At 44.5% G+C, this 15,833-nt stretch overlaps 1 protein-coding gene across 2 annotated transcripts; it reads right to left on the reverse strand.

The window, feature by feature from the left end:
- Positions 1 to 734: 734 nt before the first annotated feature.
- On the reverse strand, positions 735 to 15,584 carry LOC146365879 (SLIT and NTRK-like protein 3). Of its 2 annotated transcripts, none has more exons than XM_084914399.1 (7): positions 15,218 to 15,584; positions 12,147 to 12,427; positions 11,700 to 11,951; positions 11,347 to 11,462; positions 10,163 to 11,086; positions 8,746 to 8,965; positions 735 to 3,332 (listed from the first exon to the last, which is right to left on the reverse strand). In XM_084914399.1, exons 2-7 carry the CDS (start codon positions 12,360 to 12,362, stop codon positions 2,208 to 2,210), a joined length of 2,853 nt encoding a protein of 950 aa, XP_084770525.1. In that variant the 5' UTR covers positions 12,363 to 12,427; positions 15,218 to 15,584; the 3' UTR covers positions 735 to 2,207. The 2 variants fall into 2 exon arrangements, with proteins under 2 accessions (XP_084770525.1, XP_084770524.1); XM_084914398.1 differs by having other exon boundaries at positions 15,088 to 15,584.
- Between the last annotated feature and the right edge of the window lie 249 nt (positions 15,585 to 15,833).

Here is a 15,833-nt window from a genome sequence, read left to right on the forward strand (position 1 = left end):
AGTCGCGACTGTGCGCACACGCACACACAAACGCACCCACGGGGGGATTATCTGTGCAACAGAGTTCTGAACACTGAGAGTGAGGAGGCGTCTGAAGAACTGCACTCATCACCGAAGGATGGAAAGAGCACAGCAGAAAGAAACAAAACACACACACACACACACTTGAATGTGAGCTACCTGTGTGTTGAGCAGCATATTGAACAGCACCTCTCCGTGTCCGTCCTGCGAGGCTGAGCTGACAGCCAGAGCAATGAGAAGGAAGGGGAAATAGAGGAGAGAAGAAAGAACAAAAGGAAAAGGTGAGGAGGAGAGCAGAGGAATAAAGAGCAGAGGAAAAGGGGAGAAAGGAGCAAATCAGATGGAAAGATGAAAGCAGAAGAGAGAGGGAAGATCATTATGAAAGAAACACTAGCAATTCACGACCTTGGCCACAGGGCCCCCAGTTATGTCCTTATTTCACCCAATGGACTTGTATTTATTTTATACCGTTAATGTGGTAGATTTCACACTATTAGCTTCTATCTCCACCCTTTAGTGTGTGAGGAACCCTGCAGGCAGCCAGCTTTGCTCAACTCTCATCTGATCTCCGCAACACGCTGCATGGACAAGCTTAGAGGCTTAGCATACCTCAAGTCGTCTCTTTCATACACTATTAAAGCAACAGGGAGAGTGAGTGTGCATTTATGGGGGTCAGGGCAAGTGTATGTATGTGTGAAGCGGTTACACAGTAGTTTTTTTTATGTAGCACCCTTTATTGTATTTCGTGGGTCGGCGGTAAGAAGGCTGAACCAGATGCAGAACCATCCTATACATTAATATAACATGATCCCTTACAGGAGAGCTTCAACACGCGAAAACTAAGAATAAATATATTCACAACTGCCTCTACTATTGGTAAGAGATGAAAGCATAAAAAGGTACCTCTGTAAAAGATAATAATCGATAGTTTATAGAAGTGTCTGTCTCTTTTGTTTTTTTTAGACAAAAAAATGCCTTTTTTACATCCTGTTTTTTTTGTCCATTGATCTTTTTTTGCCATTCAATTTTCCTCTGAGAAATACTTAAAAATCAATACAATAACCTCTGTGCCTGTGTCCGATGAAAATGAAAATGTGCAGCAGAGGTCCTCCTGGCCCCATTAAGTCTGGCTGATTAAGAAATCCAAGATGCATCCATTGCCTTAATGTCCTTCTGTAATTTCCTTTGTTTTGTCTTTCAGTCAAACAAACCAAAGAAAAAAAATCTGTATCCTTTTTTTTCCCCATAAAACCAGAACCTTTTTATAATTTCACACAGCAAACGACTATTCCTGGATATGTCCATCATCGTAGCCCTGTGAAAAAAATCAACCGGTTAAGCAAATTAAGTTAACTGGATGAGATGATGAAAATGAACAGAACTGCATACAAACAACTCCAATATTGACTGGGTATATTATTATTTTTGGCTCATCCAGGGGAACGCAATTACTCGGCGGGTTTTTGATTAGTCTCAGTCGTCCATCAGCGTCCCATCGATTGGTAGTCAAACCTCTTTGTTTAGATAAATAGATCTGTATTCATAGAAAAATAAGCATTGACCACACTGCTGGCTGTTCATTGCTAAGGCACTTGGCTGTTTTCAGTTACTTCTCTTCTTCTTGCTTTTCTCTGTCTGGTCTCCATCCTAACGTGTCCACCCAGCTCGCTCTAAACTTCGAGGCTGTCACAGTTCACGACTCTGTGTTTGATGATGCTTTGAAGAGCTGGTGTGTTTCACCTCCACGCAGGTCTTTTGAGAGCAATATTATGAGCATCAACGCCCACTACCACCACCACCATGCCGTCTCCCGCTAATTGTGGCGCCGAGTAGAAAAGCCGAGCCTCAGTACTTTAAAAAGAAAAAGAAAAAGATACCGTAGTAGCTGCAGCTGAAGTTTTGCCTCCAGGCAGAGATCTGTGATCAGCTACTCCTTGCCAAAAAACCAACCTATATGCCAGTAGTGGGGAAAATACAAAAAGTGACCTCAACTCGTTATCCAGGAATAAACATAGCGTGTAGTGTAGTCCCGCTCCCCCACAGGCTCCTCTCAAAGCCAACCTCTGTACAGAAGTCATTGTTACTGAATGATTCACCACCAGAGAGAGAGATGATGAAGAGACAAGAGAAGATGGGTAGCAGGAAGAGGAGGATGAGGATGAGGAGGGGGAGAAAGAGGAGGCGTGTTAAAACTGGTAAGAGCGGTCTAACACCTCCATGTAGTCTGGTGTGGTCCTCAGTCTGGCTCTCTGCTCTCCAGCTCCCTGTTCGCTCTGACTGCTACCACCTGGAGTGGAGCTCGTGGTGGTGGTGACCACGAGCGTTTGGTCGGGTCTCGTGTCCTGTTTGGAGTCTTGGGGGTGGGGGTAGCGGGGCGGGGGCCTCACATACCTATCTGGCAAATCTCTGAACTCAGGAGTTGGGAGTCTGAAGAGACAGTCCACCAGCTCCACTTTAGGAGTGGGGCCCTGGCTGTCGATTACTGTGGGGCACAGGATGCCGTTCCCGTGGAGGCCAGCGAGTGGTCCCATGGCTCCTGTAACAGTGTTGATGGGTGACGAGGACACCTCCAGAGCCCACTCCCTCTCCTTCTCTGCTGCAGAGCAGTAACCCTCCTCGCACTCTTTCGAAGCTGCAAACGTCTGTTGCTGCTGCGGCCGCTGTTTCACCGCTGCGTCCTGCTCATCTTTGTAGATGGGGTTGCTACACATGTGCGATGCCGCCGCAGGGTTAGGGCCTTTGGCAGCGGCCTCTGGGGGCAGAATGGTGTCGTAGACGTGGTTGTGCTCAGGCGGAGGTAGAGGCGGCGTCTCTGGGAGGCCGTGGTGATGATGATGGTGGTGCGTCTGCTCAGTGAAGATCCCGCACTCCATCTGGATGCCGGCCAAATCCACCTCTCCCTGGCGGCGGAACGGCAGCTTGTCTCTCCTCCTCAGGGCGTAGGCGATTAGTGCCGCAGCCGCAAAGAAAGCAGAGACAAACAACACAAGCAGGCTGAGCACTAAGACCGACAGAGGGATTGAATTCTTCTCCGGAAGGGGACCGACGCCTGAGCCGGGGTAGTCAACCGATACGCCTCTGTCTGCAGCCGTAGAGGTGGCCGTCTGCTCCTCTTGGTCCTGGTCCTCTTGAGGCTCCAGCTCAGGGCAGAGAAGCTCCATGGAGAGGGATCGCAGGTCTACACCTTTGGTCTTATCCGGGGAATGGCACACCACCTCTCCCATCACAACCACAGCGCTGAGCCCCTCCAGCCAACGCTTCAGTGGAGCAGCTTCACAGTTGCACTCCCATGGGTTCTGCTGCAGGTCCACCTGGAGAAATGCATTAAAAATACAGTGTGTTGTCATTGTGTAGTAATAGTGTAATTACTGGTCTGCTGTGCAGTAGATAATTTCCCTGACTTTGCGCTGAAGAATGGGCTGATGGCTCCGACTCCTATTTAGATGACAACCAGAAAAATGATATCTCTAACCTTTTCCAAGTAATAAGGTTTGGAAAATGAGTTTTTCAGAATTGATAATAATGGCTCTCCACACTGACCAGTAGCTCCAAATTATTTTTAAAATATGCATGTGATGAATGCACAGATTATGTAAATACTCTCATTATAGGGTCATCAAAACATTAAAGTGCTTGCATTTACCAGATGATGGTGCCCAGGCTGGATATATCCTCAATATTCAACTCTTCCCAGCAGCGAGGGCTCTCATAGAAAAAAGTTTTGAATAGACACCGCTCAGAGTGCTTGTTCATAAAACTCACCGGCAGCTTTTCTGTGACGAGCGTGCAAGAGTATCACAGCACTTTGTTTTTAACAGGATGTGATGCAACTCTCCCCTGTGCTATAATCCAATAGGTATGCGTGCAAATCCATTTTCTTATTGCCAGCTATTGATTGTGCTCCTTAAAACAAACTCAAATATTCACTTTGCCGCGCTCTGAAAAGCTTAAAGCAGATTATGCACGAAGGGAATCACTTACATCACGTTGTATTGTCTACAGAACTCATCTGTTCCATATCTTTAGCAATGACATTGGCAATGAAAGCTGATATTCTCTCTGTCACACTTCCAAGGAGCTCGCACAAATGTTGTCATGCTAATTCGGTTAGGCTATCTCCCTGGCTTGCAGGAATAGATGGATGCGTTCCGAGATGATTCAGCATTGCTGTTGTGGGAGCCATGATACAGCTACCTCCCCATGCCTCACACTGAACAACCGGATGCTCCTTCACTTTATTGAAGTTAGCCCACTGTGGGCTTTTTGTGTGGCTTTCATAATAGCGTAATTGCAACTGGAAGGCGAAGAGAAACTATGCTGCAGTTTTCACTCACTCATATTAAAAGTCCACTGAAAAGCATCCACCGCATTACTGTGACGCATCTAGCCTCTAACGCAGCGCGAATGAGCAAAGTGACATTTTAAAGAAACACTGCATGACCAAAGTGTCAGTTTGTTTTTGCTGTTTCATAACTTTCATAATGACAGTCTTACATCTGGTGGAAATTCTTGAAGCATTTTATTGTTTTCTTTCACGCAAATCCCAAAGGCTTTATCCCCTTCTCTTTTCAAAGCATCTGTCCAACACATCCAACACTGTTTACAATTTAAACGCCTGGTCACCTAGTGTGCGATTTGCTGTCAACTTGTCAATCACAGCTTGTGTTGGGACAGGAAATTATAGACCCTCAGTTAGCCCGGCAGGTGCGGGGAAAATATGAGCGCATGATACCATTATGCACGTTCTGTGAACACAAAGGCTTGGAGTAAGTCACGTACACTAAATTGACAATAAAAAGTGGCACACTAACCAAACCGGCATTCATTGCTTTAATCCAGCCTGCAATGATATATTGGAATCCCTCTTTTGTCAGAAAATATATTCAGCCTGACTTAAATAAAGGACTGAAATGGCCCTGCTTTAACCGCAGAAGAGCATATTTGCTCTTGTGGGTTTTTATCATTATGACAGAGAGCAAAGATCAGGCAATAATCATCCAAACTTTATTTGAGAGCTATAAAAAAATTCACATCAGGGGAGAAATTCAGAACGTTCTTAGTGAGCCGTGTGTCTTCTAATTGATCACTTTGCCCAAACATCCTGTCAGTCATTAGAATTGCTCCAGTTAGTTCACAGAAATAGAGTCAATACAAGCAGGTTTTGGAAGTTCTGGCGCAGGGATTCTGCTGTAGTCTCTGGTGACGAGACGCCCCTGAGCTTCAGCTTGCCAAGCCTTCTCCATACTGATGAATGGGTTTCATTGTCTTTTGAATAACACACACACAGAGCGAACACGAAAAGACTGAAGAAGAATCTGCAGCATATGCAAAATTGTGTTTATTCTGAAAAACGTGTACATTTAAAATCTCTCTTTACGGCTACAGTGGTAGAGTGTGAGATGCTATGCATAGAAAGCCAAAGAATTATGTCAAAGCACTAACGTATCGATGCTCTCCACTTACACTTCTATATTTCGTCAGATTGTGGTATTGAGTGCACTCACACAGATTTTGATTTTATTCTATTTTTTGAAGTGTTGTAATTTATTTTTCATGGTGTGCTCGTGCTCCCTTCATAGACTTCTACCTCAGATAGCGATTTCCTATATTTTCCCGAGCGACTTCAACAACCACTCGAGAAGGGGCATGAACTTTCTCTATCCAGCTGTTTGTGTTTCATGTAGCTGGAGAGAGAGTGGGCACAGAGCAAAGAGCAAGAGTTTCTGGTCCACTGAGGCTAGTGTCGGTGAGGAAATTGGCATCTCTGCCTCCGTGTGATTGCTGAACATCAGCGCAACATGGCGAGCCTGGAAAGAAGCCCTTGATCTTTTATTCAGAGGGAAAATAAACACTGTCTTTTAATGCAGCTGTATGAGATATCTTGATTTTGAAATGTGCCACAAACTGTTATTATGTGGACATGAGGGTCTGAGGAAAAAATAAAATAAAATGAGAAAGAGCACCCAGCGATAGAAGCGGTTCTATCAGCTCTTCCAAACAGACTGTAGACCCTAGAAGAAGAATTTACTTGTCACAGCTGCTAAAGATAGTTATGGCCATTTATTATATCTCCATATGTGAACACATTATGGACAAAAATCCCAGTTTCAAGTGCACAGTCACAGCTTCTGTGTTTAAAAAGAATTATAATGGAATTCAGTTTGTTTCTTTTGAAAACTCTTTGACAAAGTACTTAACTTTTTACTACATTAAGTAATTTTAATAGTCTTAATCTTTGGTAACACTGCCTATGTGTTTAGCTACCTACACATAATTTAATTTGAGTGGCTATTAACACGACATTACTCTTATCAATCCCACCTTTGTTCTATAAGAAATTTCACCTCACAGCGCACCTGCATGAGTTGGCATTTAATGCTAAATCAGAGTACTTAGCCAGTCAATGAGACCAAAGACGTCTTTTGTGCTGAAACAGAAAAAACATCTTTTCAGAGCACCGTTTAAAATGATTACAGATGCTTTCACTTTTATTTAAAAAAAAGAAAAAACACCTTTGATGTGTAATTTCAGTTGAAATGCTGGCTTGTATTGCAAAGAAAATATAACTTGTTTTCAGCTTCATAAACATTCTGACTGCTTGTTATTGTGTTGAGAAGATTCCATATTTACATCTGCAGAAGAAAAAACCCTCTAAATATGAAGCTACAGCTAGAAGAGGCCTGGAAGTAGCTAGCATAGCTCTGTCCAGATAAGCAAATCCACCTACCACCACCTCTAAATCTCTCTAACACTTCACATCTTGTTTCTGTAATCCACACAGAACCAAAGTGTAAAAGCAACAAATGGCCATTTTACAGCTGTTATCGTCGGACAGAGACAGACTTGCAGTTTGTGTTTATATAAGTGAAACATGGCCATGGGCAAGTTTCTTCATTACAGCTGGCAATGACAGGGAAGCGCTGCTCTGCTGCACAACACGTCCTTTGCATTTACTGAGAAAGACATATGTGTTTCTGAACTGTACATATATCATTTCTGGCATCCACTCAGATACTGAGTCACCTAACTCGAGTTTCTTTGGTTTAAGGTTCATCTGCTGTTGAGCTGCTATTCGTTTTCTAGTTAAGAAATCATAAACACCAGAGTGATTTGAATTTTTCTCCCTGGTGTCACGCTAATATTGTTTTTTTGTTTTTTTTAATTACACTGACATCAGCAGGGTATTTTCATATCAGTGTATATAAGTGGGTGTAACTGTATAATCCTGCTCTTGATGGTGACAATGACTCTAAGCTATACATGCTGCTGTTTTATGATTAACAAAATGGACTGCTTTTTACTGCAGCTGCGAGCTAAACCCCGTTTCCATCTGCGTTACCCTTTGATTTTTTTTTTTTCTGTGCAAACTCTGGCTCCAAAAGCACACGCCAGCGCCCAGAAATCCCTCATCCCGAGCTTCAAACAGGCCAGCAGTAAGTCAACAGGTGATATCATTGTCACATTATTTTACGTGGTCTATGGGCAGCCTTAATGTGGCTTTGTCAGAGTAATAACAACCCTGGTAAATGAATGTATTCAATTACTGTGGCACAGATTTGAGGGACTACAATGGTCGTACCGCTGAGCTTTATGAATACAGCCCACTGTGCGCTTCCATTTGGTCAATGCTTTAATGCTCTTGGACATCAGAGGTGTATAACAGTGCAAAAGAAAAACCCATAATACACTTTTACATGGCTCTTCCAGCTCCGTGAACTACTGTCGTCCCTTCCTCGAGCAAAGATTTAGAAACAGCCTCTGAACTGCCAGTCTCACCCACACTACCTAGGATCAGGAATTTTGCATGGAGCAAAGAAAAATGGAAATTCACAATGACATTCGGGCTAATCTACACCCACCTTACCTCATTCTACTCAGGCTGTCTAAGAAAAGCCTGGTACACTAAATTTGCTGAAGTGAGAGGAAGCAGGATAAAAAAAAAAAATGTAACACCTCGCTTTCTGTCCTTATTGGTGCGCTGTGTATAGCAACCAGTCACATAAAGCTGCAGTCAAATGTGCGAGGTAAGCTCTCACAAAAAGCTGGATTTACCACATAACAGCAGTTTATACAGTCTATTTACTGAAAGGTACTTTAATTACAAGCATTCACAAAAACTTGAGAGGTTCAGCTTTCTCCAGTTTAGCTCCTGATTTATTAAGACCACTTATGCAAATCAAGTCAATTGCAATTTTCCAATTAGAATACCTGAGGCGCAACCATAGTCCCACAAGCCACAGCAGAGCCCACAAAACAACAGACGCTACAGATGACAGAGAAAACTGCAGCTGTGTCAGAGGCCAGGAGACCAGGGGCTGCCAGAAGTTTTTAAACGTGGCCATGGCTTGATCCAAGATTTCAGGTTGTTTTGTTTATTTCATCAAGCTGTGATAATATAATGTGTCTTGGCAATCTATTAGTTCTTTTAATCTCATCGGCTGACATTTGAAATAAATACGCTCTGTATAATTATGCACATTTTTGTGTAGCAAATCAACGGGGGTGATCCAATTCAATAATCTCTATTTTTCCACCCGGCAACTGTCAGTCAGCAAAATGCATGTTATTTGGCCTAAATTAGCTGAAAGCCTCATGCCAGGTATCTGACTCATTTGCACACACAGAGGTTAGCAGACCAGAATTGTGTTCTCAAGCATCCACCTGCATCCACACCGCCACAGCCATTCAGTAAATACGGTTAGTAATGTAGTAATTTACACTAACCTGTACCAGTCCGGTGAGGTGTTCAAGCACGCCCTCCATCGGAAGCTGTAGCAGGTGATTGTTTCGAAGGTTTAGGCGGGCTAGATTGACTCTGGAGAATACACCAAGAGGGAGACTCCGCAGCAGGTTGGCATTAAGGAACAATAACTGGAGGGATGGCATGGAGTCGAAAGTGCCGGGATCGACTTCACGGATCTCATTGTACTCAAAATAAAGGTACCTATAGACAGGAGAGAAGATGGCAGTGTCACAGACTTTACAAGCAAAGAGACTATCGGTATGTTGTATCTAAGCTGTATCTCGTGATTTTGTGATGCACTATGGTCATTTTCCTTTCTGCATAAATTAGTCATTCCTTTTGATGCCTTTTCATACATTTAACTTCCAAGTATATGCCGCGGCCGTGCATGGCAAACACATCAATGAATATTCATGTCACAAAGTCACACCAGAAATTGGATTTCATCTTCTCATTCCCTGTTCGCAGCCATAAACTGATCACTATCAAATAAAATTGTGTAATTTTGCACTGATGACTACTAACACTGGCCTTTGCGTATCAGATTATCTTGTTAGATCAAATTAAAAAGACTCTTTTTTTTTTAAATAACAGAAATATGTGCAGAGTACAGCTGGAGAATTCTCTGTGCATGCTAGTCATCCAGTAGTGCATTCTAGTAGTGCTAGAATAAGTGATGGATCTGGTTTAAATGACTTGTACAGCTCTCTCACCATTAAGTCACTAACAAAGGCTAACAAGAGGTTAAGAGGTAGACATTTTGAAAAGTCCAGAGAGGATTTTTATTATTGATTAATAGTCAAATAAATGGCTATGGAGATTTTTTTTCCTGAACCCTGTCTTTAAATATAAAATAGTGGAGCTGAAAGCCAAAAGGCTAAAAGAGGTCTTTGCAGTCTGCTCTGCTGTCTTCCTCACTGTTTAATGACTGACTTTGGATATAGGTTATTAACCAAGGAACTGTCTTATTCTGATGATGACATAAATATGCATCACTCTGACAGTGTGCTTTTATTTTAAGCTTTTCTTATTCTTAAAAAAAAAATCCTGGCAAAAAATCCAAATGTCTCACCGCCTTATCGACACCTCTGTATGCAAATACAACAAAAACCCATTAATTTTCACGTTGTCACTCACACCCAAACTGAAGCATGGCATCAGGCAGCGTGACTAACAAATGACACTTCTGGAAGAGACTGGGCACCTTCCATTTCAATCAAACTCCGGCATAATGGTAATCAAAATGTTCTGCTCTGTGCCATTCCAGTATTACAGTAAAATTAATTTCCACATACTTATAAACAAATCTCTAAATACCTAAGCTGATGAGGTTTTAATTAATATGTATGTCTGAAGTGAATAGAAGTAAATGGTGTGACTGATCCAAAAGGTTCTTACCTTAGATTCTGCAATCCTAGAAACATGTGGGGGCTCAGCCTCTCCAGATTGTTTCCGTTCAGGTAGAGGCTCCTCAGGCTCGTCAGGCTGGAAAAAGCGCCCTCCTGAAGGTACGAGATGCGGTTGTTCCCCAGGTGAAGCATGTCGAGGCTGGAGAAGTTCCAGAAGTCTGTGCGGTAGATCCTCTGTATTAAATTTCCACTCAGGTAGAGCTTGCGGCCGTTGAGAGGCCGAGGTGTGAGCTGGGACACATTGAGGAAGCCATTCTCTTTGCAGTTGACGGTGAGACCCAGGTCAGTTATGTGCAGGTTGCAAGTGCAGCCCAGGGGACAGATGATGGGAATAGGGGGCCGTGTTTGGTAACCAGCCACCGGGGGATTCTGGTTGGGCATCAGACTGCGTGGCGTGGGGGATGTTCTGGAGGGTCGAGGCCTTTTAGTCGGCCTTGAGTGCCTCTCCCTGTCTTTACGCTCTGCAGAGGAAGAGGATGACGAAGTGGAGGAAGTATGTGTGTTCTGGTGGGAGCCGTGCACCATAGAGGAGGGTTTAGTTGGTCTGACTCGCCCAGGTTGGTGTTTAGAGTTAGGGGGCAAATGCTGGGGTTGTGATCCTGCTGATGGACCACTCCCCACTGCTTGCAGCTCTTTATCTGGCAGGTCGGCACACAGTTCTTTGCGGGGGATTTCCCTCAGGTCTTTACCGTGAAGGTGGAAGGGATACTCGCATGTGACATCCCCAACTACCGCCGTGTAGGGAATCTGACCCAGCCACTGCTGTAACTGCACTGCCTCGCAGCCGCAGTTCCAGGGATTCTCCTCCAGCTGTATCTCCATCAGGGAGCGGCCAACGTACTCCAGGGTCCCAGCATATGCCAGGCTCTTCAGACGGTTTCCCCGCAGGTCCAGATGAGTCAGAGACACGGATCTGGTACAGGAGGAGGAGGGATATAGTTTGCTAGTTTACATGAAAGGACACTGTTATAGTAAAATAAAATTCACACATTCCATCACAGAGGAGCCAGCATTTTATCTGATGATTAATCCATCTCTGATGATATGAAATAGTATGCCACAGGAACATTAATTCAGCAGTACAGCGTGACTAATTGTGTCCGACACTGATATTTCTACAGATCAGTCCTGGCATAATTTAAAAGCTCCGCAGTAAAATAATCAGAATCCAACCTGAACAGATGAGGAGGCAAGTTAGGGATGAGGTTGTCATTCAGGATGAGAACACGGAGCTTGTAGAGGAACCTCAGAGCACCGCTATCAATTCGTTTGATCACGTTGTAGTCGGCCTGCAGGTAAGAAAGAAAAGATGTGACGAATGAGTAATTGCTCGAATTGGAAAGTAAACTCAACTGAGAGCTCTCCGTTTGCAAAAATGCACAGAGATTTTGAGGAGATCCTTTCACACAGGCCACCTGCTAGCCATTGATTATTTCTGTCACAGCTATCTTTAGTAATCCTAGACAAATTTGTCAATAATTAAGTCAATCGTGGATAATCAACACGGATTAACTCCTCGGGACTACCTGGAGGTATTCCAGAGCCTCTAAACCGGCGAAGGTGTCATTTCTGAAAACCTCCAGCTTGTTCTCGTGGAGGTACAGACGTCTCAGTTTGGCGAGCCCATGGAAGGCTCCCACTCGGATGTCCTGGAGAGCATTGTTGCCAAGGTTTATCGACACTGCGTTGCCAAGGTGCTGAAACCCGTTGCTATAGAGACGCCTTAGAGAGTTCCTCTGGAGGTTGAGTTTGAAAGGGCGGACCCATGACTGTGACACCTGAATGATTAATTAGAGGTCTGATTAGTTATCTTATTAATTACATAAATTTAGCAGTTAGAAACAGCCCTAAGCCACATTAGAGGCAGGATATTAGACTGGGAGATACGGCGCTTTAATAAGATAAGTGACAGCGCAGTAAAGTGAAGTGCAGCTCCACATGCGTGGCCAGACAAATGATGAAGAAAGCCATACCTGGCTGGCATTTGTGAAGCCCCGCCCATCGCAGTGCACGTGTAGCACACCTTCTTTGACCTCGCACGTGCACGGCTCGAAGCACGGCTCGTCCACTTCTTCCTCGGAGTTGTCCACGAGAGGGGTGTGTGTGGAGGTGGGGGTGGGGGTGGGGGTGTGCGACGCCTGGGAGAGACGCGCACACCCCAGGGCCACCGCCAGAGTGACCCACTGCATCCTCCTGCTTCTCCCTCTCAGCTCAACAGCCTGCGGCTACAGCCCGGCATCAGGCCTTCACCGCACTGCACGGTGAGGCAAACGCACACACAATCACACAAACGCATTGTTAACAGAGGGCAAACAGCCAGGGAGGCAGCAGCAAAAGTCAGTTCAGGATGAATCAGATGGATGATACATCAGAGGCATACTAAAGCAGTCAGAAAATAAATGTTAAATCACACAGAGTGTAGTGTTATGGGGACGGAACAGCATTATAGTGGAATGAAGCCGTACAGGAAGGCCACAGTATGACATGATAGCCGTCAACCATGTATGCATGTGCTTGTATTCATAACAGGAAAACAAGGCTTAGAGGGTTTACAAAACCAGGACAAATTGATTTCAAAACAAAACAACAGGCTGAAGAATCTCTCAGCTGTCTCTTTTGAATTAAAAATTCAAATGTTGACATTGAAAATGCAAAACAAAGGCACGCACGTGGGCTAGTTCACCTGTGAATCATGTTTTATCCTTTTTCCGAGTGGCTTTCTGAGTGCTGGGGTAGGGGGTGGGTAAAGCTTGTGATGAATGTATTCATCTGTGTTTTCAAATGCCAGGTGAAGCCGATATGTCACGCATGTGTTATTTTAATGTATGCAATATGAATATGGGTGAATGCAAATCAGACTCATAATGCTTCTGTCTAATGAACTGCTCCATTTAATAAGATGAATGGCAATCAAGAGAACAGAAGGATGAGGCACAAAATACCCCATATTATAAATCAGAAAAATACGTTGGGTTATCAACAGCCATCGAGTCCTGTCATAATCATTATTGTGATAATGACAGTGGAGTGAAAAGCTTTGCTGCAAAATCAAAACTCTTCAAAAAAATTTCAAAAGGTGGGGGTGGTGTGAATCAGTGCGACAACAGGCAGGAACGTGAACTGACGGCGATAGCGATGATGGTCGTGACGATGATGAGAGCGGCGCGGTAATAACAAGAGAATGAGTTGCAGAACTCCTGGCACAACAACAAAGACAAGAAAAGCGAAAAACAGCTGAGATTGTGAGTGCTGCACGGGGATATTTCCTCTCGAGTCTTAATGAGATCTAAATTGGATAAAGCATCTCGATCTGCTCATACAGTGTTGAACACTGCCATGCGAAATGCAATAATGATCATGATGGTATGGTAGCTGTAATCATACAGCAATAATCTAGCATCAGCGAGTTAGACAAGGAGGCAGGAGTGAAAACATCACCGCCCGGGAGAGGAAGAGCAATCACGGAGATGATTATGACGGGGGAAAGATGAAGGGAGAGGTAGAAATGAGAAGAGGAGGAGGAGGAGGAGGAGGAAAAATGGGAACAAGGGGAAGGAAAGGAGTAAAGGAGAGGCAGACATATAAAGGAGGAGTAATGTGCAGAGAGTAGGTACAAAAGAAGAGGAAATGGGTGAGGTGGGAGAGAAGAGTGGGATTGCATAAGCAGCAAGAAGTCAGTCAAGGCTGCCACTCAGGATGAGAGCTCACAGTGAAACAGCTGAAATCTGATATTGATTACATCAAAGCCCTCCTCTTGCCCTGCACACAATGTACGCCCGCCTCACAGAGAAACTGTGCTGGAGCCAAGTTTCATGTGTGTGTGTTGCACACAATGTGAGAAAGGTCAAACCATATCCAAAAAGTAGGCTTTTATAGCCTGCCAAGTACAGAAACAGGTAGCTAGACACGTGTAGATGAGTGTGAGCTTTCATAACAAACCAGTGTAATGCTGCAATACTTGTTGGAAGACCTCACGATTTTAAAGGAAGAAAGCATAAGGAGAAGTGAAAAACAGTCATCAGTGTATGAAAGTGTTCAGAGCATCTGTGCTTCACAGGAGAAAACAGGCTTACATGCTCAACAGTTTTGGACAAATTGGAAAACAATACAAAATACTGCCCATTCAGAGTCCCACTGGGTCTTCAGTCTAGATATGTATTGTTTATTACTTGGACCGTGGCCCCCCTGTATAGAGGAGATCAATACAGAGTTCAGATAGACCACTGGGATCCATCCTGTTAGAGTCTGCTTTAGTTGATGGGCATCTCTACCTAATGAGAAGAAACACAGTCAAGCCTCTTTCTCCAATCAGCCGAGTGGACTAGTCAGCAGTCGGCATAGCTCTGCATCATTATGGTAACAAGAAACGAAAGGACTTAAGCACTGACTGGTGGCAGCCCAGAACTCTGCCTGTGCTTCTGTGTGCGTCTGTCTCTGTCCTTCTGTCTTCATGTCCATCTGAAAACCGTCCTGACACAGGTGTGGCTTCCCTCCCTGTCTTTCTTTAGTCTCTCTGAGTTTTTTTTTTTCTTCTCACTCTCCCCTCTCCTCCAGACCTGCACACTGACGCAAGCGAACCAGAGATGACAGTCACTGCTTATTCTTCACCATATTATTCATGTCACATAATTCCAGTCTCTATCTCTCTGTCCTCTCTGTCCGTCAGAATACACACTCACCAAGCTTCACACAGGCTTTTACATGGGCCCCTGCTCTCAGCACAGATCTGCACTATCAGGCAAGCAGCAGCATCACTGATCAAATGTATGGGGATATGAGCCTGGATAGCTCACAGCCTTTCAAGAAAATCAATTAGCCCCTAACATTACGGCACACAAATTGTAATAGTTAGAATAATTAAGGCATGACCAATTAAACAGCCTAGTCATTAACAGAACCTATTAAGACATTTACCAGGCTATGTATGAAAATCCTTGGCAGAGCAACGCAATCCAATTGCATTCCTCATTGTCTGTCTCTCCTCACCAGCCTCTCTGATCCACACAGCGACGCTTAGCAGAGCAGGGATGCGGGTAATACTCACTCAGTCCGCCGCCAAAGAATTAGAGAACGACCGAGAAAACACTTTAGAGGCTGACTGTCGACATGTCGTTCACATTCAGCCGCACTCTTCTCCCTCTCTCTCTCGCTCCCTCTCTCCTCTCCTGTAGCGGCTGAGGCGGATGGGGAGGGAGGGGGGATCAGAGCGGGTGGGGGGGAGAGACGTGATAAGACTGCAATGAGGTGGAGGATAAAAACCGGGAGAGAGAGAGAGCTAGAGAGAGAGAGGAAAAGAGGAAAAAAAACGTTTGGCTTTAGGATGCAGGTCCGCTTCTCCACAGTGCAGCCCGTGGGAGCTGCGGCACTGGTCTGCTGAACAGACGTGCAATGCGCGGGGTTGTAACCTGGGCGTAATAATGGAGAATCCTCTCCTCATCTCAAACACAACTAGGTAATTCATAGAAGGGAGGGGAAAAGAGGGGGGCAGGCGCCGGAATTAATCATGCAATAAGGCGGCGCGCAACTGCTAGTTTTTATATGAGGCACAAAGCGCGCAGGGTGGGTTCCTCCTCACCAGAGGAGCCAGTTCAGTTCCTCATCATAAACAGATTACAGGAGACACAACAGAGTCACAGACAATGGGCCCCATAAACTTTCTC

The sequence above is a fragment of the Perissodus microlepis genome, chromosome 19 (assembly GCF_051167445.1).
Source record: "Perissodus microlepis isolate ML-2025 ecotype Zambia chromosome 19, ASM5116744v1, whole genome shotgun sequence".
Taxonomy (NCBI): Eukaryota; Metazoa; Chordata; class Actinopteri; order Cichliformes; family Cichlidae; genus Perissodus; species Perissodus microlepis.